The sequence below is a fragment of the Neoarius graeffei genome, chromosome 3, assembly GCF_027579695.1.
Source record: "Neoarius graeffei isolate fNeoGra1 chromosome 3, fNeoGra1.pri, whole genome shotgun sequence".
Taxonomy (NCBI): Eukaryota; Metazoa; Chordata; class Actinopteri; order Siluriformes; family Ariidae; genus Neoarius; species Neoarius graeffei.
The window spans coordinates 118565537-118590834 of NC_083571.1; the positions used below are offsets into that span (position 1 = coordinate 118565537).

Sequence of the window (25298 nt, forward strand, 5' to 3'; positions counted from 1 at the left end):
ACTCCCTCTGGCAGTTACTTCTTGCTGTTCTATACTGCTGGCAATTCTCTGGGGTCTCATGTCTAAGAACCTCCTGGAAGGCTTGGCGTTTCTGGTCTAAAAGTTTGTTGATGGTGGTGTTGTTTTCATCAAACCAGTCATGATGCTGCCTTTTTTGTAGACCGACTGTTTCTTTGGTAGAGTTGTACAGATTTTCATGGATAGATTTCCAATGATGTTCCATGGAGCCTGCCTTAAGATGTTGCAAATTTGCAGTTATCCTCTCCCTGAGTTGTTGTTTCACTTCTGGTACTTTAAGACGTGAGATGTTGAGACACTTAAGTCCAGTGTTATGCTTCCTGCATGATGAAATATGGAAACAAAGTTTTAAGCATGCACATACTAGCCTGTGGTCGGTCCAACAGTTGGCACTGTGGCGAATGCGAGCATCTATAAGGTCTGTCCTATAGTGGTGGCGGACAATGACATAGTCAATCATGTGCCAGTGTTGTGACCTGGGGTGCATCCAAGTGCCTTTATGGATATCAGGGTGTGAAAACATCGTGTTGGCAATGGATAGGCCATATCAGGTACACAGCTCTAGAAGAGTAGTTCCTTGCTTGTTCTCCAAACCTAGACCATGCGGGCCGATGACATCAGGCCAAGTTACATGATCTGATCCAACTCTTGGGTGGAAGTCAGCAAGTAAGAAAAGGTGATCATGTCTAGGAACTGAATCAAGTTCTTCTGATTAGATTCACTTTATTCATGCCACATCGGGGAAATTCACGTGTTACAGTAGCAAGAAAATGTCAAACAGATAACAAATAAAACTGAAATAAAAATTAGACAAATGAAGGATTAAATACAGAGGGCTATTTGCATTATCTACCGTGAAAAAGTATAGAAAAATTGCCTTATTGAGAGGCTCAGAAAAATTGCACATTACAGGTAGACTCTGTATATATACACACATATATACATAAATAATATATAAGTATGCATAAACATAGTTTAGGGCCTATATTACTGCACATAATAATTGCATCGATGAGAGATGGCAGAGGTAGTAGTGGTGAAGTAGTGCAAATTAAATGACAAACAGGTTATTGGTGCTACATTACAAGTTGTGGGTGTTATACAGTCTGACAGCAGTGGGTATGAATGACCTGCGGTATCTCTCCTTCTATCATTTTCTATGATAGCTGATCATAGAAAATGGTTCTCTCCACAATAGGTCTTTTATAGGTTGGGGTGTATATGCTGATAACTGTTGCATAGCAATTCTTTGGTAGCTGTATATGCATCCTCATGATTCTAGAGTTGATACCTTTCCAGCTGGCTACAGATTGGCGAAGGATGGATTTGACTACAATTGCAACGCCTTCTTGTTTTGGTTGGTCACTAGTTCTGCCAGAGTACAGGAAGATGTAATTTCCCCTCGATAAACTCTCCCTCTTCGGGAATGTGGCATTCACTCAGGCAGGCAATGTCTATGTCTAGACGTTCCAGCTCAGCTGATACAAGAGCTGACTTGTGCTCAGGGGCTTGGCGCTTGGATGCTGTAGGATCTGACAAAGTCCTGACGTTCCACAAGGCAAGTTTGATCTGCCTCATGTAGTTGTTGCGGGCACATTTGGGCACATCAGGGTCATGGGTTCCTTGCGGCTTTGCCCTCGGCCCATCATTAGTGTGCGGGCGCTGCCCAGACATACGATGCATAGTAGATGTCGTGCGTTGTCTCGAGTCTGTAGCGGGTATGAAGTTCCACAACCAAAGGTTGCTGGCCTTGGGCTGTGGGTAAGTAGGCTGCCCTCTTCCGTACTTGCATCCCCCAATGGCAAATGGTGCAGTGTGGACTCCTAAGAGACGCAAATCATTCACACCCCATGCTGGAGGGGCAGTCAAATGTAAGGTCAGTGGGCTGACTGAAGCAGGGACTGAAGCAGGTGGTCATTGGGGTGTCCCCTCCGAGGAGTTGAGGGACCCTCATCCGTCTTATGTATGGTAGCCTGCCCATCACCTTTTCCTAGCTGGCCATTGGCCTGTTGTAGCCTTTGCATGCTGAAGCTCCTCTGCCCACGCGCTAGGCACCCCCATATTTTACTGTCAACCAGGCTGGCATGCTCAGAACACTGGTGACAGAAGGGACCCCTCCGTGCTGTGACTGTTGGGGAGAACCGCTCTTATGCCGCTTTTCCACTACAAACGCGGCTGAGCCGTGCCGTGCCGAGTCGAGCTGAGTCGAGCTGAGCGGGGCTGTTGGAGTTGCATTTCGACTACAACCGTGCTGAACCGTGCTGGCTGGAAGTGGGTGGACACATTGGGTGGAGTTAGCGAAAGTGGGTGGACGTCAGGTGATGTCGTTAAGCAGCGCAAACAGTGACATCAGTGACAGTGGCGGAACAAGTCAGAGCCGGGCCGGGGGCGGGGCAAATGACCGGGCCCTTTATTAAAGCTTATCATAACATCATTTTAGGCTACAAAATGTCCGCAACTGCGGTGTTTACCAATTTCAACACTACCGGGTGCAACTATGTTATTTAGTACATCAAGTCCTTCAAACGAACATGTAACTCAGAAACAAAAAACATTAGGATACTGTACATGGCTCATAATAAAACATCAATAGCCTATACTGCGCACATTATTTGAAGGGCATACGAATGAGCGCTCAGAGTGGTGACAGGAAGAGTCAGAAATAAAAGGAGGGCGGTGCAAACCTCACTGAATGCACTGTGTTTACCAATTTCAACACTACGGGGTGCAACTGTTATTTTGTACATTAAGTCCTTCAAACGAACATGTAACTCAGAAACAAAAAAACATTAGGTGACATACTGTACATGGCTCATAATAAAACATCAATAGCCTACTGCGCGCATTATTTGAAGGGCATACGACGAGCCTTGCGCTCCGCGAACTCGTCCACGATGCTCTGTATGTCACTGATTCAGTGATCTTTTAAGCGGTAGTCTCACGACCCGGATAGTAAACAATAAACATGGAGGACATGGAGTCGTTAGTGTTGCTGGTCTTGGTGCTGTGGCTTGTTGTCACCGACAACGCCAACAGATACTGGCAAGAGCGTATAGATGAGGCGAGGCGCATAAGGCTTCAGAAATTCTCGTAATTCGTAATTCTTCTTCTTCCGGGTTTGCGGTGTTTACAGATCCCAGCGCGCTCGCGGGGCGTGTGTGGGCATGTGAGGACACTCCTCCTCACCAATCAGTGCACAGGGGAGTGTCTGCTCACGCCCCCAGCCTCAGTCGGCACGGTTTGGCTCGCTTCAGCCCCACTCCAAAACGGTGCGAGTTTTAGGGGCTAAGCAGGGCTGAAACGAGCTGAGTCGTGCTGGTTTTTGGTAGTCGAAACGCGAGCCGTGTCGGGCTGAAGCGAGCTGAAGCGAGCTGAAGTGAGCTGAAAAAGGGTAGTGGAAAAGGGCCAATAGTCTGACCTCTCATCTAGGACCTGTTTGCCTTGGGAGACCCTACCAGGGCAAATGCCCCTGACAACATAGCTCCTAGAATCACTGAGGCACTCAAACTCCTCCACCACATTAAGGTGGCGATTCAAGGAGGAGAACACATTTATAGTATAATTAAAATCTACTTAAGTGCACTACATTGTTGTAAACGTTAGCCGATCGACTGAATTTGGTGTACACCGTTTCCATTTCATGTTTAAAGACAATCTATTCCCATGAAGTGCAATTAGATCACAGATAATCTTCAAAAACAGGTCTTTAGAGCTTCATGACCCAGTTATAACCCCTTTTATTTTTAATGGGCTTTTTTTTTTTGCTCTGAAGTGGAGATAAGGCTGAAAGAAGAAAAAGTCTTCCTTTTGTTGCTTTTCCTTCTTTCTTTCTTTTCTTTGCAGGCTGTCCCAGTACAGCTCTAAACCACAGACACTGTGAGGAATATGTGTGTGTGTGTGTGTGTGTGTGTTTGAGGGGCTTGGGTTCAGGCCCAGGCACACATTTCTGCAGGCCCAAAGACTCCACCATTGAATTATGTGCCTGAGGTTAGTCAGAGGAAGGCTACAGGATTTGTCCCAGGCTGGTTATCATTTTAAGGGCTAAATTTAGAAAATCCCATGTCTGCATGATGCTGGTAATAAACAAAAAGTCAGCCATAGTTATATCATTTTGAGCTTTCTCACTGTAACCTACTATATATTTTTGTATAACAGATGGGTCACAACTTAAAGGAAAACTAACATAAAATGTCTTAGTAAGGTGTTGGGCCACTTCCAACTGCCAGAAGAGCTTCAGTGTGCCTTGGCATCGATTCTACAAGGCTCTGAAACTGTACTCGAGAGATGAACACTTGCTCTAAATGATATCCCTCAGTCCATGTTGTGATAATGGTGGTGGAGAGTGTTAACACATTGCTCCAAACTCTCCCAATCGGGTTGAGACGTGGTGAGTGCAAAGGCCATAGTGTATCATTTATATAATTTTCTACCTCAATGAACCATTTATTATTAACACTCCTAAGTGGTGGAACAGAAAAGTGACGGCGAGATTGCGAGTTTGAATCCTGATGATGCCATGGCCACCCGTGGCCAGCAGTCTAGAGAACAAAATTGTCCTTGGGATCTGGTGTCTGAGTGGGATGGATGACATTACTGTCCCTTCCATGTCAATCACAGAGACATTCACCAATCATGGATGGATGGATGGATGGATATGCTCATGTGTAAGCCTTCACTCTCCCTGCTAACTGTCATGTCAAAGGTTCTCCAGGACAAGGGTTAGGAACCTGTAGGATAGAGCTCGCAAATTCATGTGAAAATTGGGGAGGAAATTAGGAGAAATACAAAAAGAAAAGGCAGTCAGCCCTTGTACCCTGTACGCAGGGGCGGCACCAACCTGGGAGACACCACTCCCATGGCGAAAGAAATATTTCTTCATAGGATAAAGAAGAACATAGTATCGATTTGCAGTGACACTTACCTCTAAGGGAGCAAGCTTGCTTTGAGTTAAAACATTAAATTACCCCCCCCCCCCCCCACACACACACATTACTGGCTATCTTTGACTCCTGATTCACCCATTCAACTCTAATAAACAGGAAGTGATTCAGTCTAACAATCTGTTTTTGGGGCTTATTCTATTCACGGTTATAAAATCAATTGCACAAAAAGTCTATTTTCTGTATTATGTGAAATTTCAGTAATAAAAATCTATGTATTTTTTATCCATGCCAGTGTTTTTGTCAACTCTGTTAACAATGTTATAAAACCGCATAAAATCCACAAAGACTTTTAATAATACGTGTAACACCTGCACGGAGTGATGTCACTTCCTCTGGCGGGAAACTTCAGAAAGGCAGTGAGGTATGTTCTGTTTCTTCTCTCATTAATTTGAAGAAAATGTTGAGGATACACCAACACGAGATTAATTATTCTTCAACTCTGTTATTGTGATATTGGAGTGAATCTCTCGCTCATTTTTTTAATAACAGTAATACGATTAAAATCCATAAAATCCATGTGGTAGCTAGTTTGAGGTTAACCTGCAGAGTTAAGACCCAAAATGGTGGGAAATGTCAACTCTGTTATCGTCAATTCTGCCTGGTTTAACAATAGCAGAGTTGACAATGACTAACAGAGTCAACACTTGAAACGTAGTCGCAATTACAGAATGAGCCATGATATATCTATGTGCCCGTCTAAGGGGAGAACCTAAAACCAAGAGCTAAATCCAAACCTGCTGGTCTTGAAAGCAAATGGTTATGAGTTTGAATCCAAGAACCTTCTAAAAATAGGCTGAAACATTCCACTTTTAAGTCCTTAAGCTTAAGAATAACAGTGTGTTGAGTGTTATGGAGAGCACACCATGCTCAAAATGATAAATACAGCCAAGGAGGATTCACACCACCATCCATCGTCGACTATCTGTACATATACAGTATTTAGAGCACACGTGAGGCCGAGTGGAGGAATCACTTCGGCACAGAGCTCATATTTATCTAGTCATTCCGAGACTGTCCAGAAGGAGTTCAGAGAATTATGGGTGAAACTGGTGAGGATTGCCCATGGTGGTCTGGAAACGCCATTAGCTAGAAGTCACGGAATTTGTGCAAGGTTGCATGGTACTGTGTGTTTGTAATGTATGTGTGTTTATAAAATACTGGAGTTCATGGGAAGGACACTTGTTTATTTTGTATCTTGTGAACTGAATTAAGTAAAAGTATTTAGGTGCAGTAGATTGGGTATTGGTTTGAATTTGTCTTCGATGATTCACACACGTTTAGACTGTTTATAACAAAAGTGAATGAAGCACAATTATCTGGCTGTAAGATATAAAGTTAGTCACAGTGTAGCTCTCTTGTCTTCTGTCTGACCTCTCCTGTCTCACATGCCTCAGGTCATTATATCCAGAGCAAATAAAGGCACTCCGTTTTTCGGCACCCCAGGGTCACAGTGCTGCCTTCCGTACTCATATACAGTACTGTGCATAAATCTTAGGCACCCTGGTTTTTTTTTTTTTTAGGGGGGGGAGGGGGTTTGGGGGGATCGGTTAGGGTTTTTTTTACATACAAACTTTGTTATAGATTTCTATTTTATGATTTCTACATTATCGAGTCAGTACAAAAACATTTGAGAGTCCAAACATTTGTGTTTTTTTCCAGCACAAAATTAAATGTTAGAGGAAAAAAAAAGTTTGTATCTGAGCAGCATATTCCATAAAAGAGCGCTTTTCAGATTAAAAAAGAAAACATAATGAAGGTTACTGGGTTTTGGTGCAAAATGAAGAAAACCTACAGCTCATTTCCTTATAAAATTGCACTCCTTGGACCTGAGACTACTATTTTTTTTTAAGCAAAGGGTTGTCTCACACCAAATATTGACTTTGCTTCATTTATTATGGCTTACTGATGACTGTTTATAGTATTTTTTTTAATGTTGAAACATATCATTATTTTTAAGCTATTTTTGGTCAACAGCATTTCTTTACATGTGCCTGAGACTTTTACACAGAACTGTATATATCAAACCACAGATACAGCTGTTTATTAACCTTCACTAGCCTTAACCATTTACATTAATTTATCTGCCAGGCACTTTTTAAGTCACCACAGTGACTTAAAAGTGATGCGGTCTGTTCTCGGACTAGGTCACTGCCAGACTGAAGACCAGAACGTCAAGGGCGTAGGAGCTCATCTGGTCTGCCATCAAAACAACTCTGACGACCAAAACATCAAATGGCCCTTTTCCACTACCCTTTTTCAGCTCGCTTCAGCTCACTTCAGCCCGACACGGCTCGCATTTCGACTACCAAAAACCAGCACGACTCAGCTCGCTTCAGCCCTGCTTAGCCCCTAAAACTCGCACGGTTTTGGAGTGGGGTTGAAGCGAGCCAAACCGAGCCGAGTGAGGCTGGGGGCGTGAGCAGACACTCCCCTGTGCACTGATTGGTGAGGAGGAGTGTCCTCACATGCCCACACACGCCCCGCGAGCGCGCTGGGATCTGTAAACACCGTAAACCCGGAAGAAGAAGAATTACGAATTACGAGAATTTCTGAAGCCTTATGCGCCTCGCCTCATCTATACGCTCTTGCCAGTATCTGTCCGTGTTGTCGGTGACAACAAGCCACAGCACCAAGACCAGCAACACTAACGACTCCATGTCCTCCATGTTTATTGTTTATTATTCGGGTTGTGAGACTACCGCTTAAAAGGTCACTGATGTCACTGTTTGCGCTGCTTAACAACATCACCTGACGTCCACCCACTTTCGCTAACTCCACCCAATGTGTCCACCCACTTCCAGCCAGCATGGTTCAGCGCGGTTGTAGTCGAAATGCAACTCCAACAGCCCCACTCAGCTCGACTCAGCACGGCACGGCTCAGCCCGACTCAGCCGCGTTTGTAGTGGAAAAGCGGCAAAACAGAACTGAAATGTGACGATGTGAGAGAGAGAGGACCAACCTCCACCACTAACTGCTTACAACAGGAACATCAACAAATGACTACATTTTATTCCCCGAGTGAAGATCGACCCAAAACACCCATCAGAACTGAATTCCCATGATCAATGAGAGGAGATACAATTCTAATCAGAAGAAAATGTGTTAAGTGACCTAATGACTAATTTGTAAGCAAAAAATTGACAATACAATGAGCAAGCGTTGTTCAGAAGGTCGAGTTCTTTCAAATAAAACAATCAGAACTGAAATCCATTGAGAACTGAGGGAGGAGAAATTATTTAACTGAAAATAAACAAAGTTGTAAACAAATTGTTTACAACAAGAAAATCAACAAACAAACAACCAAGTTTTGTTCCTCATGGGAAGATCGACCCAAAACATCGATCAGAACTGGAATCAGATGAGGGGCCTGGAAAACTCGTTAATTTGGCCTAATTAGTAACTCGTTAGAAAAAAAATTTGACAAAACAATGACTAAGTTTTATGTGGAGTGATGAGTTCTTTCAAACAAAACAATTGGAACAGAAATCCATGGAGAACTGACGGAGGAGGAGATACGATTTAACTGAATTGTGGACGATGGATGCCACGCTATGGCAACAGATCATCGCCCTCATGGACAGACGAGATGATAACACCAACTGACCAAGTACAAGTGTGTGACAATTCAACATTCCAGTAGTTCTTAGTCATAAACCCAAGAGCCTATTATTAAAAGCTTCAATTAGATTTCTAATACATTCTGGAAAAAAAATGGTGCAGATTTCACTTCCAGATCAGATGAACGACTGAATGTAAATTTCGACTCTTATCACCCTCTTCAGCACGCTCAGCAGAGACCCCTAGTGTCAAGACGTCACCGATTTTCATTCAAATCAGTATCAGAGCCCAGGCCGAGGCATGGCAGTCAGATTAGCTCCTTTTATACTCTGAGACAAAGACAGCAACAGATGGCTGCATGCGATCAGCGCTGTGTGACAGCACTGTGTTCTTCAGCGTCTCCGTGATGAATCCGTCAGGACGCAATCGCAGATGGGACACCAGAACACTAACTGGCTTTGTATAAAAGAACTGCAAAAGTCTCTCATTTTCTGATGACTGACTTTTTAAAAAGTCAAACGACTGCTAGTTTATAGAAAAAAAAATCTCACTGGTGCATTGTATATGAAGATGATTTAATTGCATCTATTGAAATAAGATAAAACGCATGCGTTTTCACAGCAACTGGGACATGTACAATACTTTGGAGATTTATTTACAGTAAAAGTGTACATATATGTATATATTTAAAACTTAACATAAAAATAGACATTTTACTAGTGATTTGTCGCAAGTTGTTGGTCAAAACTTTCATTCTATTGTACAAAATGTTTCTGAATGAAAGACAGCAACAGGTTAGTGTCCAAATGCGACATCAGACATATTACCTAGACTGATGTTTGGTGAAAAAATATACAGTTTTATATTTAGAAAATTCAAAACGAATTAGTTGATGAGTTTGTCCTTTTTAACTCTCCAAATCACACCATTATGTTTGACGTCAACATTTACACACACTTTCTGCATGTGAAACAGAAAGTACAGCAATCGTTGTGTGATAACATTTCAGTTATTACTGAACTTAAGTGTTTTGCAGTCATCTTGTAACAGAGCCACATGTGCAATTCCAAAATAAGTCCATTTACAGTCATCAATGCTTTGCAGAGCAAGTGATAAATAATGAAAGTTACTAGATGACAATGTTCAACATCCCTGCTTATCACACATTTAAAAAAATGATTAAATAAATAGACAACAGCACTAGGATGAACACTGAAAGACAAAAGACAACCTAAATTGTACATGTTCATGCTCACAGGCTGGTCTCTGTGAACATAACCGGTGTGGAGGATGGGCTCGGTTTCGACTGAAAGCCTGGATTTTCCTTTTCTGTGTTCGCTTTCTGGTTGATTTCTTCCAGTAGGAGAACATTTGCACTCTTCCACTGTCTGTACTTACTGCCATCTAATGTTGAATCAGCTAGGACCTGCTCAATAGCCAGGAGATCTGCCTCTTTGGCCTGGAAAACACACACACACGTCAGAAGGGTGTACTGTCTATAACACTACATTGCATAAGTCGAATTCTGTTAAGTGATAAATACTGACACCTTCTGGTGGATTTTAGAATTGCGGGTTTGATTGGCAGGTTAATGGTTGATAAATGGTTTATGGACTGAAATATACTGCAAGTCAAAAGGTTTTAACACCCTTTATTACTTTTGATTCGAAATTGGTTCAAGTTAAATACTCTTAGAAAATCTGAAATAACAAATTGCAATTCAAAATATTCATGACTTTTAATTTTATTAGAAGAAAACCTAGACTTACTCAACTCAACAAGAATCACCTAAATTAGGCACTTTTAACACACACACACACACACACACACACACACACACACACACACACACACACGTTACCTTTGAAGTTAACACTGTCTCGTATCAACCACTGGACAAATCTCGGCTTACAGTAGCTTACAGTCTGACAAACAAGTGTGCTTGCCTTTAAAGGGGATATATTATGAAAAACTTGCTTTTCCCTGCTTGTGCAGATATATTTGGGTATCTGGAGCCGACCAACCCACAGACTCTGAAATCAGACACTCAGTCAGTTTCTTTTGTTCTGTTTATTTCAGGAAACATGAGCTTCAACAGGCCGTTCAGCTTCAGCTCCATTTCCATGTCACAAGGGGAGATAATTAGCATGATCCCGCCCCTTTATCTGAGTATCTCCACTCATGGCTTGAGAACTGCCTTTATGAATGAATATTCATGAGGAAAGTGTTACCTGATTGGCTGGCAGAAGAGGAGGGTGGAGTGAGCAGCGGCTCATTATCATTTAAAGGAACATGTGCTCAAATCAGCCGTTTTGAACAGGGCGGTTCGGACAGGGTGAGAAGCAGCTGTGGTGCTTTGTCCTTGTGGTATTTTGATGAAAGCATGTCACAGTCATTTCATTACGACCTCAGGGAACTGTGTCAGCTTGTGGAAAAGGGGTATAATATGTCTCCTTTAAAGTACCCATTTATAGTCCTATTAGAATCTGATATTGGACGAAGTCCTTAAATACAAACTGTTATGGAACATTTGTTAAATGTTTCCCTTATTTTAATATCAACAGTCAGAATCAGTAATAAAACAAAAAGGGGATTTAAAAAAAAAATCTCAAAGATCTTCTGCTACTGCTTTTGAAAACTGTTACAAGTTTCGATTTCGAGGAAATGTTGCACCATTTCCACATGTGATTGATGATATTAAAGTATTAAAGATCACGAAGTCCCTGTGGATGTTCACTGAGGCCTGTAACTCGTGAAATGGAGTGAAACTCCTGGTTAAACACGTTATAACAGCATTATGAAAAGGTGATAAATGCTGTCATTTTTCAAGAATACACTCAATCTCCCTCAAACCACAACCAAAGTCCAAGCTTTCTCACACGTGGCCTGAAGACGTTTCAGACTGATTTGGACAGCTAAAAACCTTGAACTCATTTAAGGAGCGTCATTAATATCGGACAGCAAGAAATGGACCACATCCCTTTCAAAATTACATGTATGACCGAAGTCTTTGACATGTGACCTACCTTTAAAGTACTGTTGAGGGTTCGGATCAGGTGTAGCTTCTCGTTGATGGTGTCATTTTTGCAGCGTCTGATGAAAGATGATCTGTAGTCCCACTTCGTCACAGGCTGCAGTTCTCCACACGGGGACAGACTGGCGTTCTTGAGGTGCAGATAAAGCATCTCCAGTTCATCAGATGGAGGCTCTGGTGGAACAACACCGTGACTGTTAAGGTGATGATACACAGGGCAACTTTTTGGGCAGTGTTGCTGGGCAATTGCGCTTCAACACTTTCCCACTGAGATTGGGCAACATAATTTCTATCTGAACAATTTTGATCATTTTGGGCAACTTTTTAAGATCATCCAATCAGAGTGCTAGCAGCAAATCACATGACCACCTGAGAGCATCTGAAATTTTCAACAAAGATGGCGACGTCTCCGGCAGTGGAGCGAAGAAAAAGAGAGACAACATATCTTTTTATGCCAGCAAGTTGTTCTGTATAAACCCAAAGTGGTGAATTTACCTCATCAAACCCTTAGAACACCAACAGACATCTATTTTTATGCTCAGGTTGTAATTAAGACAATTTTTTTTCGGCAAAATGGAAACTGCCATTAGCCGTCAGCTAACCATCGCTCCATAGAGATTGAATGGGATTTAGCTCACGACCGGTGGTTTTTGCTAACATAGTTCTCATCTCATCTCATTATCTCTAGCTGCTTTATCCTGTTCTACAGGGTCGCAGGCGAGCTGGAGCCTATCCCAGCTGACTACGGGCAAAAGGCGGGGTTCACCCTGGACAAGTCGCCAGGTCATCACAGGGCTGACACATAGACACAGACAACCATTCACACTCACATTCACACCTACGCTCAATTTAGTCTCACCAGTTAACCTAACCTGCATGTCTTTGGACTGTGGGGGAAACCGGAGCACCCGGAGGAAACCCACGCGGACACGGGGAGAACATGCAAACTCCGCACAGAAAGGCCCTCGCCGGCCCCGGGGCTCAAACCTGGACCTTCTTGCTGTGAGGCGACAGCACTAACCACTACACCACCATGCCACCCGCTAACATAGTTAAGCTGAAAGTTTTTGCTAGCTATGTATTTAGTTTTGTTCCAGAAGTGATAACTTGAGCGAAATAAAGGCTGAAGCCAAGACAAAAAAGTGACAGCTGCAAATGTTTTGGTGTCCATCTTTGCGGTGTCTGTGTCCCTGGCAACAGATTTGCTCTTATCTGATTGGTTGTTGGCAATAGTCTGTTGCCCTAATTAGTTGCCCTGTGTCTCAACCGGTTGCCCATTGCTGGCAACATTGGCCAAAAAGTTGCCCCATGTATCATGACCTTAAAGATTAGATTAGATTAGATTAGATTAGATTAGATTAGATAAAACTTTATTGATCCCTTTGGGCAGGTTCCCTCAGGGAAATTGAGATTCCAGCAGCATCATTACAGATAAACAGAGAAGAGAAATAGAGAAAACTTCTAGATAAATTAAAATAAATTAAGTATTTACATATACAAATATAAAAAGAATAAGATATGGGGAACAGAGGAAGGGGGGAGGGAAAGAAAAAAAAGGTGGGGAGAAAGGGGGGTGGTGGTAGGAGAGATATTGCACTTTCTATTGCACATTGTCCGGTATTGCTTATTGTCAGGCTAGGCTACTGCTCCTTCCCATCCTCTGTCCTCCTGTTCCCCCTCCTCCCCCCCAGAGAGGAGTTGTACAGTCTGATGGCGTGAGGGACAAAGGAGTTTTTGAGTCCATTCATCCTGCACTTGGGAAGGAGCATTCTGTCACTGAACAGGCTCCTCTGGTTGCTGATGACGGTGTGCAGAGGGTGACTGGCATCATCCATGATGTTCAACAGTTTGTCCATAGACCTCTTCTCTGCCACCATCACCAGAGAGTCCAGCTTCACGCCGACCACAGAGCCGGCCAGCCTGATCAGTTTGTCCAGCCTGGATGTGTCCTTCTTGGATGTGCTGCTCCCCCCCAGCACACCTCGGTGTAAAACAGGACACTGGCAACCACAGACTGATAGAACATCCACAGGAGTTTCCTGCAGATGTTAAAGGACCGCAGCCTCCTAAGGAAGTATAGCCTGCTCTGTCCCTTCCTGTATAAGTGGTTCCTGTTGCACCACTCAGCAAAGTCCCTCACCAGGTTCCTATACTCCTCCTCTCTGTCATCACTGATACACCCAACGATGGCTGTGTCATTGGCAAACTTCTGAATGTGACACAGCTCCGAGTTGTAGCAGAAGTCTGCGGTGTACAGGGTGAAGAGAAGAGGGGCCAGCACCATGCCCTGGGGTGCTCCAGTGCTGCTAATCACAGTGTCAGATGTGATGTCCTTCAGCCTGACGTACTGCGGCCTGTCAGTGAGGTAGCTGGAGAGCCAGGTGACCAGGCAGGGGTCCACTCGCATCCTGTTCAGTTTGTCCTGAAGCAATAGGGGCTGGATGGTGTTGAAGGCACTTGAGAAGTCCAAGAAGAGGATCCTCACTGTGCCATTTCCCTTATTCAGATGCGAGTGGGCTCGGTGTAGCAGGTAGAGGATGGCATCTTCCACACCAACACCTGCCCGGTACACAAACTGCAGACAGTCCTGGGCATGTTGTACCTGGGGTCTGAGGAAGAGCCGCTCCAACATCTTCATCAGATGTGAAGTGAGTGCCACCGGTCGGAAGTCATTCAGCTCGATGGGCCGATTCTTTTTGGGAACTGGAATGATACATGATGTCTTCCAGAGGGTGGGCACTCTCCCCAGCTGCAGGCTGAGGTTGAAGATGCATTGGAGTGGTTCACCCAGTTCAGCAGCACAGGTCTTCAGTAGTCGGGAACACACCTTGTCCGGGCCTGCTGCTTTCCTGGGGTGAAGCTTCCTCAGTCGACCTCTGACCTGATCTGCAGTAATGCATGGAGGAGTCTGTGTTGAGGTGGGGGAGGAGGGGGCTGCTGTGATGACTGGGGGGAGGTGTGTTGAGGGAAGAAGGAGAAATGGCTGCAGTGAGGGAGAGGGTGGGGGGACGTGGGCTGGTTGAACCGATTGAAGAAGTCATTCAACTCATTCGCCCTCTCCACTGTCCCTTCAACAACTCTGGTCTTTGTATTGTGGCCTGTGATGGTTTTTACACCTTCCCAGACCTCCCTCATGCTGTTCTCCTTCAGCTTCTGCTCCACCTTCCTCCTGTAGCTGTCCTTAGCTTCCCTCACGCAGCGTTTTACCTCCTGCTGTGCTGCTTTCATCACCTCCCTATCCCTGCTCCTGAAGGCGGCCTTCTTCCTGTTGAGGACAGCTTTGACTCCCTGTGTTACCCATGGCTTGTTATTAGGGTAACACCGTACAGTCTTAGCGGGGGAGACCACATCTGCACAGAAGTTAAGGTAATCCATCAGACAGTGTGTCAGCCCCTCTATGTCCTCACAGTGTGGGCTAAGCAGCACATCCCAGTCCATGATGTCATAACAGTCCCTGAGGGCATCTTCCATTTCAGGGGACCACCTCCTGATGGAGCTAGTTGTTGCAGGCTGCCTTTGAACCAGGGGGGTGTACTTCGGCTGTAGAAGAACCAGGTTGTGGTCAGACTTCCCTAGTGGGGGGAGGGGTGTGACACTATGCATCCCTCATATTAGCATACAGCAAGTCAATTGTCCTGTTGTTCCTTGTTGGACAATCCACAGCCTGGTAAAAAGCAGCCAAAGTAGAGTCTAAAGTAGCGTGATTAAAGTCCCCAGAAATGATGATAAATGCCTCAGGGTGCTGTGTCTGCAGCCTTGCTGTGACAGATACCCCTTTTCCACCAAAGCAGTTCCAGGGCTGGTTCGGGGCCAGTGCTTAGTTTGGAACTGGGTTTTCTGTTTCCACTGACAAAGAACTGGCTCTGGGGCCAGAAAAACCGGTTCCAGGCTAGCACCAACTCTCTGCTGGGCCAGAGGAAAGAACCACTTATGTCAGTGGGGGGGCGGAGTTGTTAAGACCAACAACAATAACAAGACCGCGAAAGATCTCCATTTTTAAGCGCCGAGAATCAGCAGCTGTACAAACGCGAAGTCATCCATTATTATTATTGTTGTTGTTGTTGCTTCTTCTGTGTTGTTTTTGCTTCGATATTCGCGCCAAGGTTTATGCAAACGTAGCGACATAACTGACGTATACAGCGACGTAATGATGTATACAACGACGTAACTGACGTACACAGCAACGTAATGACGTGATTCCCCTTAGTACTGCGAGCTATGGAAAAGCAAACTGGTTCTCAGCTGGCTCGCAAGTTGAACGACTTGTGAACCAGCACTGGCCCCGAACCAGCCCTGGAACTGATTTGGTGGAAAAGGGGTAAGAGTGAATCCTCTCACATGCAGCGGCTGCGGCTGCCCTCGGAGGGATGTAAACACAGATGGTGATCACGTGACTGAACTCCCTCAGCAGATAATATGGCTGCAGGCTAACGGCTAGCAGCTCCAAGTCCGGGCAACATAAAACTGTCTTTACGGAGATATGTCCCAGGTTACACCAACGATTGTTGACATAAATGATGAGTCCCACACCTTTGCTTTTCCCGCATGTGTTAGTGTCTCTGTCGGCTCTCACAGCAGTGAATCCCCGCAGGTCCACGTTAGCATCCGGTACAAGGTGTGTTAGCCATGTCTCCGTAAAGATAAATAAGCTGCTTTCCTGGTAAATCCACTGGTTGTTCAGAGCGGAAAGCTTGTTGACTTTATTCAGCAGCGAGTTCACATTCCCCATGATAACGGAGGGAATGGATGGTTTGTAGCGCTGCCGGTTGTCCGCTAGCCTAGCCTTTAGCTTAGCTCTAGCTTTGCAGCCCCTGGGTTTCCACCTTAGCTCGGCTGGGATGGGGTGTCGTATCCTGGCTCGTCCCATTGTTTTCAGGGCCAGCAGCTCCTCTCTCGAATAAGTGAGAAAACTGGCTCCTGGTTGCATGTTAAAGTTAAAAATATCCATGTTATACAAGTAAAACACATTATGTCTTCGTAAGAAGAGCAGAAAAGTAAAAAAAAAAAAAAAAGAGGTTTAAAGAGCTAAAAACTACAGAGCTACTGGAGAGGCAGCCGTCTTACACAGCGCCCATACTAAAGCAAGGTGGCCTTTTGATTTTATAAAATCAGTGAAATTTAGTTCCCTCTGAAATGTGGTCATTGTGATATATGTTTATTTCTGCACAGGGGCGCCGCTGGGGGGGATTAGGACGATTCTAAGGGCCTGGCACTGACAGGGGGGCCTGTGAGGGATATTAATATTATTTTAATAGTATTGCTTTGTGTAAGTTTTTGAAATAAAATATTTCATTTCATCTGTTAAAATATGCAAATTATACATGGTTATAATATGCTATAACATTTTTCTTGAATTATTTATGATATTGTCATTTCACCCCTCCACCCTTTTTACTAATGGTACAGTGTGATTCTGGGCGCGGGACACGTGAAATGTGTAGCTCCGTGTGTGCGCAGCGTCGCTATTAGCGCAGCTTAGATCAGCTGGCAGTTTCTCTATGTGCGCAACAGAGGTGAACATTCTAGAAGTTGCTAAGCAGGAGCAGGTGTGATAAATTATGAAGTCCGGATATCACACTGTGTGTGAAAAAAAAATCACCTTTTTTCATAGGTATCTTTATTGTATAATTAAGTCTAGGGGTTTTGCCATTGTTCATGTGTGGATTTGTTGATATTGTTCAGTATTTAACTTTAATATTTTGCACATTAGCTGTGGTCAGAGATATCATTGCTATTGTTCATGTGTGGATTTATTGATACTGTTGCTAAGTATTTAACTTGAATATTTGAACATTTGCTGCGTTTTCTAATAAATGTGTGATGCCTAAAAGAAACCAAAAACACAGTGGATTTCTTGCAGTGCACTCTGTAATTGTATCAAAAAACTAGTGTAGTTATTCATCAAGGCATACATTTGATCACATACAATAAGTCAATAAATAGAGGAAACAAAGGAATACATTTTGTAATCCTGATTATTGATGATGTTTGCTGGAGGGCTCTGGAGTCTCCATAATGTGCATACAGAATGTTATAAATCCATACTGATACAGTGATGCATGCAATTTCTCTCAACACAAACATTTGGACTGAATGAACTCCATAAGCTACTGAGTGGCCTAATAATAGTTTATATATATATATATATATATATATATATATATATATATATATATATATATAGTGTGTGTGTGTCTTCCATATATATATATATATATATATATATATATATATATATATATATTAGTGTGTGTCTTCCATATATATATATATATATATATATATATATATATATATATATATATACAGTACATACATACACCATGGAATTTTCATTTTAAGGCAACAGTCTATTCAGTCTAATTCTGACAGTTCTGCATTTAAAATGTTTATATACCAAATAATTGTATCACCTAAACTTGATAGGTAGCTGATCACATGCATAGTAAAGTAGAAGTGCCAGCCAAAAACAGACTTCAAATTCAGTTGCTTGAGCTTGAAAATTTTACCGGGGGGGCCCTAAATTGTAATCTTTCATAGGGCCCAAGATTTCTAGCGGTGCCCCTCTTTCTGTAATCTCTCACAAAATATCAGGCCATTCTGTGGCTGGGAAGTGTTAGGACTAGGACTGTTTTGGCCTCTAGAGGCCGCTGTTATTTCCTTTTCATGTCGTGTTTATTTTGGCCTCTAGAGGCCGCCACTGTTCCTGTGTTTTGTGTTTGTGTTAATTGCCTAATTATCTTCACCTGTGTCCTTAATTAGTTTGTCTATTTATACCCCTGAGTTCAGTCCTCTTGTCACGGAGTCTTTGTGCTGTTATGTTTATCTCCAGTTTCCTTTGTACTGTGTTTTTTGATCTTCTTAGCTTTTGAATTTTTGCACTTTGCTTTTCTTTTGGATTATACTCTTTGGTTTTTTTTTGTCTTTTGTTTTGCCCTGTATATAGTGTATATAGTTTAAATAAACCTTTTGATTCTTTTTCTACTTCCGCCTCACACCTCTGCATTTGAGTCATCCCCCTGGTGGCCTAGTGGGGGTTTGCTGGATTATCACACCAACGAACCAGGTTCGAATCCCAGCAAAACCCTAACAGAAAGACTCCGTCATGACCGACTCAGCAGAGGCTGCTTCAACTGTCTACCCGGCCAACCTTCAGGGAATTATGGCAGCTTTGACACGCTTCGGAGCGACCATGGACGCTCATGGACGTACGCTCACCAGCCAACGTGAGGCCCTTGCTCGCCACGAGGAACTGCTTCAGCAAATTGGGAAAACCCTGGCACAGCTGACATCTCTGCCTGCATCTCCTGCTCCTGATCCAGTTCCTGCTCCTGATCCAGCTCCCACTCCTGCTCCAGTGCCTCCTGCAATGCTGCCTTCTTCACCTCGCGAACCCAGCCTTCCTGCACCACAGAGGTATGACGGCAAGCACAGTGAGTGCCGAGAGTTCCTTACCCAGTGTCAACTCACCTTTGAGCTTCAGCCTACCACCTACACTACGGATCGCCGCAAGATTGCCTTTGTGATCACCTTATTAGCTGGTAAGGCGCGAGCCTGGGCTACTGCTATCTGGCAAAGACAGGGACCTGAGTGCTTTGATTTCCAGCTGTTTTCTGAAGAGATGCTTCGGGTCTTCGATCAGGCAGACATCAGTACCGACGCAGCCCGAAAGCTCATGTCCATCCGGCAAGGAGGAAGCGTCGCAGATTACGCCATCTCATTCCGAACACTCGCAGCAGTAAGTGGATGGAACGAGACTGCCCTGGTGTCAGCCTTCCACCATGGTCTGTCTGACCCCATCAAGGACGGTCTGGCCTCTATTGGATGCCCAAGTGACCTCGAAACCCTCATCTCACATGCTATTCGTCTGGACAACAGGATGAGAGAACGCCACCAAGCCTTGAGCCCCCCCAGCCTCCCTACCTCTACCTGGAGACCGTCTACCTCCTTCAGTGACTGTCCAGAACCCATGCAAGTGGGTCGTACTCGCCTCTCCGCATCTGAGAGGGAGCGCAGAAGGAGGGACAAGTGCTGCATCTACTGTGGCAAGCCTGGTCACTTCCGAGCATCATGTCCCGAACTCTTGGGAAAAGGACCGCCCCGTCCAGCCGAGGGAGGGTTGTGACGGGGCCTACCCTCTCTCCCGGACTCCCTGGCCAAGGAATCTACATCCCGGTCTCCATCTCCTGGGGTGAGTCTGTCCACTCTTGTCAAGCTTTGATAGACTCAGGGGCGGCTGGGAACTTTATGGATATTCACTTCGCCCAAAGCATCAATATTCCGACTGCACCTCTTGAAGTCCCACTGTCTGTGTCTGCCCTCGATGGCCAAGCGTTAGGTGATGGAAGAGTCACCCAAGTTACTTCTCCAGTTTTCCTCCAGTCTCAAGGTCACAAGGAAGAAATATCCCTGCACCTGATTCCTTCACCTGAGTTCCCAGTTATTCTAGGCCTTCCTTGGCTTACTCGCCACAACCCTCGCATAGACTGGGTAACAAGCCAGGTTGTGGAATGGGGCCCTGCATGCCATGCCTCTTGTCTGCTCTCTAGCTCTCCTGTGTCTCCTGCCGAGCCCCCTGATCTCACCGAGTTATCTCAAGTTCCCACAGAGTACTGGGATCTCAAGGAGGTATTCAGCAAGAGCAGGGCCGCCGTTCTTCCTCTGCACCGGGCCTACGACTGTGCCATCGACTTGCTCCCTGGGACTACCCCTCCTCGTGGCAGACTGTTTTCACTCTCTCAGCCAGAACGCAAGGCCATGGAGGAATACCTCAAAGATGCCCTGGTCTCTGGGTTTATTCGACCCTCCACTTCACCTGCTGGAGCCGGCTTCTTCTTTGTCGGCAAGAAGGATGGGGGGCTCCGACCATGTATTGATTACAGGGGCCTGAATAAGATCACTGTGCGCAACTGATATCCCCTTCCGCTGATGTCCACAGCTTTCGACCTGCTCCAAGGCGCCACCGTCTTCACCAAGTTGGACCTACGGAACGCATACCACCTCATCCGTATCCGACAGGGAGACGAGTGGAAGACTGCCTTTAACACCCCGTCTGGGCACTACGAATACCAGGTGATGCCCTTCGGACTCACCAACGCACCAGCTGTTTTTCAGGCCCTAATCAACGACGTCTTAAGGGACATGATTAACCTATACGTTTTTGTCTACCTCGACGACATCCTTATCTTTTCCAAGACCGTGCAGGAGCACCGCCACCATGTCCGCCAGGTTCTCCAGAGGCTGCTACAGAACAATCTGTTCGCCAAGGCCCAGAAATGCGAATTTCATGTTCCCGAGGTCTCCTTTCTGGGATTTATTGTACGGACAGGCCAACTCCAAATGGACCCTGCCAAGACCCTGGCCGTCCGGGATTGGCCTACTCCCAAGTCCGTTAAGGAGGTTCAGCGGTTCTTAGGATTCGCTAACTTCTACCGCAAGTTCATCAGGAACTTCAGTTCTGTGGCAGCACCCATGTCAGACCTCACCAAAGGGACAGGTGGATCTTATGGCTGGTCTCCTCAGGCAGAAAAGGCGTTCAAAGACCTCAAGGACCGCTTCTGCACGGCACCCATTCTGGTTCTCCCGGACACCTCCCAACCATTCATCGTGGAGGTGGACGCCTCGGACAGTGGTGTCGGCGCGGTGCTCTCTCAACGTTCGGAAGGAAAGCTGCACCCCTGCGCTTACTTCTCCCACCGCCTGAGTCCTGCTGAGTCCCGGTACGATGTGGGGGATCAAGAACTGCTAGCAGTCAAACTGGCCCTTGAGGAGTGGAGGCACTGGCTGGAGGGAGCACAACATCCATTCCTGGTTTGGACTGACCACAAGAACCTGGAGTACCTCCAGCAAGCCAAGAGACTGAACCCTCGACAGGCTAGGTGGGCCCTGTTTTTCAGTCGGTTTGACTTCACCCTCTCATACCGCCCCGGCTCCAAGAACACCAAACCTGACGCACTGTCCAGACTGTTCTCTGCCACTAACAGGGAGAATGAAGTCGGGCCTATTATCCCTGTGTCCCGGATTGTGGCCCCTGTCCGCTGGGGTATTGAGGAGGCTGTCCGACGAGCCCAACGCCAGGACCCCGGTCCTGGGACGGGGCCACCAGGCCTCTTGTACGTCCCACATCAAGCCCGGGCCAAGGTTCTCCAGTGGGGTCACTCTTCCCCTCTCACCGCCCACCCGGGAGCTCGGAGGACCCTGGACTTCCTGAAAAGACGCTTCTGGTGGCCTAACATGGAGAAGGAAGTAAGGTCATTTGTCCTGTCCTGTGAGGTTTGCACCAGAACCAAGAACCCACGACAGCGTCCCCAGGGTCTCCTGCATCCTCTGACCATTCCCCGGCGTCCCTGGTCCCACGTGGCAGTCGACTTTATCACGGGTCTCCCTGAGTCACAAGGTAACACGGTCATTTTGGTCTTAGTTGACAGATTCTCCAAGGCCTGCCGCTTCATACCACTGTGCAAACTCCCCTCTGCTCTTGAAACTGCGAAACTTTTGTTTAATCATGTCTTCCGAGTCTTTGGTCTTCCACAGGACATCGTCTCAGACCGAGGGCCCCAGTTCTCCTCCCGAGTGTGGCACGGGTTCTGCAAGGTCATCGGAGCCACTGCCAGCCTCTCCTCTGGGTTTCACCCACAGTCCAATGGTCAGACGGAGAGGCTCAACCAGGACCTGGAAACCACCCTGCGAGGCCTGGCTATGGATAACCCGACATCGTGGAGCACCTGGCTGCCATGGGCGGAGTACGCCCACAACACCCTGCAGTCATCGGCCACCAAGCTGTCGCCATTCCAGTGCCAATTCGGGTTCCAGCCACCTCTGTTCCCGGACCAGGAGGAGGACGCGGGGGTGCCCTCGGTCAACCAATATGTGAGACGGTGTCGCAAGACCTGGAGCAAGGTCAGGAAGACCCTCATACAGACCTCCAGAACCAACCAGACTCAGGCCAACCGCCATAGAAGACCTGCACACGCTTTCCGCCCTGGGCAGCGTGTTTGGCTGTCCACTAAGGACCTTCCACTGCGGGTGGAGAACCGCAAGCTTGCTCCTCGCTACATTGGCCCCTTCAAGGTGGTGTGCAGGGTGAACCCTGTCTCCTACCGGCTCCAGTTGCCCCGGACTCTGAGGATCAACCCCACTTTCCATGTTTCCCTGTTACGGCCCGTACTGACGTCTACGTATGCCCCTGCCCCTAGGAACCCCCCACCCCCCCGCATCTTCCAGGGGCAGACTGTGTTCACTGTGAATCGCCTGCTTGACTCCCGCCGGGTCCGCGGCGGGTTGCAATATCTGGTGGACTGGGAGGGCTATGGTCCTGAGGAGCGCTGCTGGGTTCCTGCTCGGGATGTCCTTGATAAAGAACTATGTCGGGACTTCCATTCGGCCCATCCGGATCGCCCTGGGAACGTCAGGAGACGCTCCTAGAGGGGGGGGTCCTGTTAGGACTAGGACTGTTTTGGCCTCTAGAGGCCGCTGTTATTTCCTTTTCATGTCGTGTTTATTTTGGCCTCTAGAGGCCGCCACTGTTCCTGTGTTTTGTGTTTGTGTTAATTGCCTAATTATCTTCACCTGTGTCCTTAATTAGTTTGTCTATTTATACCCCTGAGTTCAGTCCTCTTGTCACGGAGTCTTTGTGCTGTTATGTTTATCTCCAGTTTCCTTTGTACTGTGTTTTTTGATCTTCTTAGCTTTTGAATTTTTGCACTTTGCTTTTCTTTTGGATTATACTCTTTGGTTTTTTTTTGTCTTTTGTTTTGCCCTGTATATAGTGTATATAGTTTAAATAAACCTTTTGATTCTTTTTCTACTTCCGCCTCACGCCTCTGCATTTGAGTCATCCCCCTGGTGGCCTAGTGGGGGTTTGCTGGATTATCACACCAACGAACCAGGTTCGAATCCCAGCAAAACCCTAACAGGAAGTTATTTAATTTGAGGGGATTAAAGCAAATAATGTGCATGAAATCGCTCGCTTGGCGCAGTCAAGCAGACAGAGGAAGTCCGTGTGCGCATGCGCAGGTTTACCTTCTTCTTTTGGGTTTTACAGCAGCTGGCATCCACAGTGTTGCATTACTGCCATCTACAGGTTTCCCTTTGAGCGTGCACTGACAGTTCCATCATTCTGTCGCGAAACGAACAGCTGATCACACCGAGGTGCTCGCTGAGCGCCAATATTTATTAGTTTGGTCCTGCGTTTCCTTTCCTTCATATATAACATAACGTCTTTTCTTCTCACTTTCCGTTACTGTAGTCGGTCTTTCACGTTTCATTCGCACACTCACGTCCTCCATTTTTCTCTCCTGTTTCAAATCTGTATCTCACAATGTCTTGCATGAACGGGGAAAGCCCACCACGGGATGCATGATGTAGTATCTTGAATTGGATCATGGTGAAGCAGGAAAAAATAGCGGAGAATTTAGGGCCATGTGGAGATAAATTCATTAATTGTTCTATTAAAAAAACGAATAAAATTGGAAGTCTGTGATGCAAATTCAGGAAAATGAGGAAAATGACATGTTGGTGTCAGATTGGACTGAGATGTCAAGGCAGATATTCACTTACCAGTGTTGTAGTCGAGTCACTAAACGTTGAGTCCGAGTCCCCAGTGTTCAAGTCCGAGTCATTAAAAAAAATTGAGTCGAGTCCGAATCGAGTTCACTATTGATCCGAGTCGAGTCCGAGAACAAGACTCCACCTGCACCATGTGACGGTGTCTGTTTCAGCACCATTAACATTAGTTTGTTCCTGAACATGGCGTATGAACAGGTGAATGTGCTTCTCTTTATCAGGGAGTGTGAAGTATTCTGTCAGAGACAGTTGGGAGACGGATGGAAGTGCAGAAGGTGTGTTTATTAATACAAGTGAAGACGGTAAACAATCCAGAACAGCAGGCAAAATTGTAAAACAGGCGATAGGTCGAGCAAGGCACAAACAGGCTATCGTAGACTCAGCAGGATCAAAGATGAGAATACTTCACAAAGAACTCAATACTTCGCAAGGTAAGTGTGTTTTCACAGTTTTTATATCGGTGTGCTGATTGTGCCTTAATCCTATGCAGGATCGAGTCGTTTACGGCGCGTGCAAGAGTCCACTTGGCACGTGTGCTGTCCAGAGCGCGCCCGAGAGTCTATCTGATGCACGCGCCAAGGCACACGGGTGTGACACTTTTACACAAAATTAGTACAAAACTTAATGTAGGTATAAATATCTTATGCCAAATTATTATGGCATGTTACAAAAAATAAAGAAAAAATCCGAGTCTTCGTCTCCAATTTACAAGTCCGAATGCAGTTAATGCACGAGTCCGAGTCATCAGTGCTCAAGTCAGAGTCGAGTCACAAGTCCTTAAAATTAGGGCACGAGTCAGACTCGAGTCCGAGTCCTGGACCCGAGTACTACAAGCCTGTCACTTACGTTTGTTGTCATGGTAATCCTGCAGCTGGCTGATGTCACTGGGCTCGCTGGTGCACACTGGACCCTGAGAGTTAGAACTGAGCTCCAGCCACGATTCGCTGTCTGAACTCACACACTCTGAGGTGTTACACACGGGAGACACAAGGGGGAGCATGTCCTGGCATGGGGATGAGCTGCAGCATGGTGGAGGAAGACATCCCTGTATAACACACACATACGCGTTCAGCATGTTTATATGCACACATCTGGGCAATCCTGAGGTTTCACTGATCCAATATCAGTATGCACAGTGGTTAGGACCTACCAAAAATGTTCCAAGGAAGGAGAACCGGTGA

The 25298-nt window shown here is 45.8% G+C and overlaps 1 protein-coding gene across 1 annotated transcript in view; it reads right to left on the reverse strand.

The window, feature by feature from the left end:
• Positions 1-9077: 9077 nt before the first annotated feature.
• LOC132882657 (CNK3/IPCEF1 fusion protein-like) overlaps positions 9078-25298 on the reverse strand; it is a 137301-nt gene continuing 121080 nt past the window's right edge. Inside the window, exons 22-24 of the mRNA XM_060915740.1 lie at positions 24964-25162; positions 11546-11727; positions 9078-9978 (exon numbers count right to left, since the gene is read on the reverse strand). Coding sequence (XP_060771723.1) covers positions 9772-9978; positions 11546-11727; positions 24964-25162 — 588 coding nt within the window. The 3' untranslated portion in view covers positions 9078-9771. The remainder of the gene's footprint in view (positions 9979-11545; positions 11728-24963; positions 25163-25298) is intronic.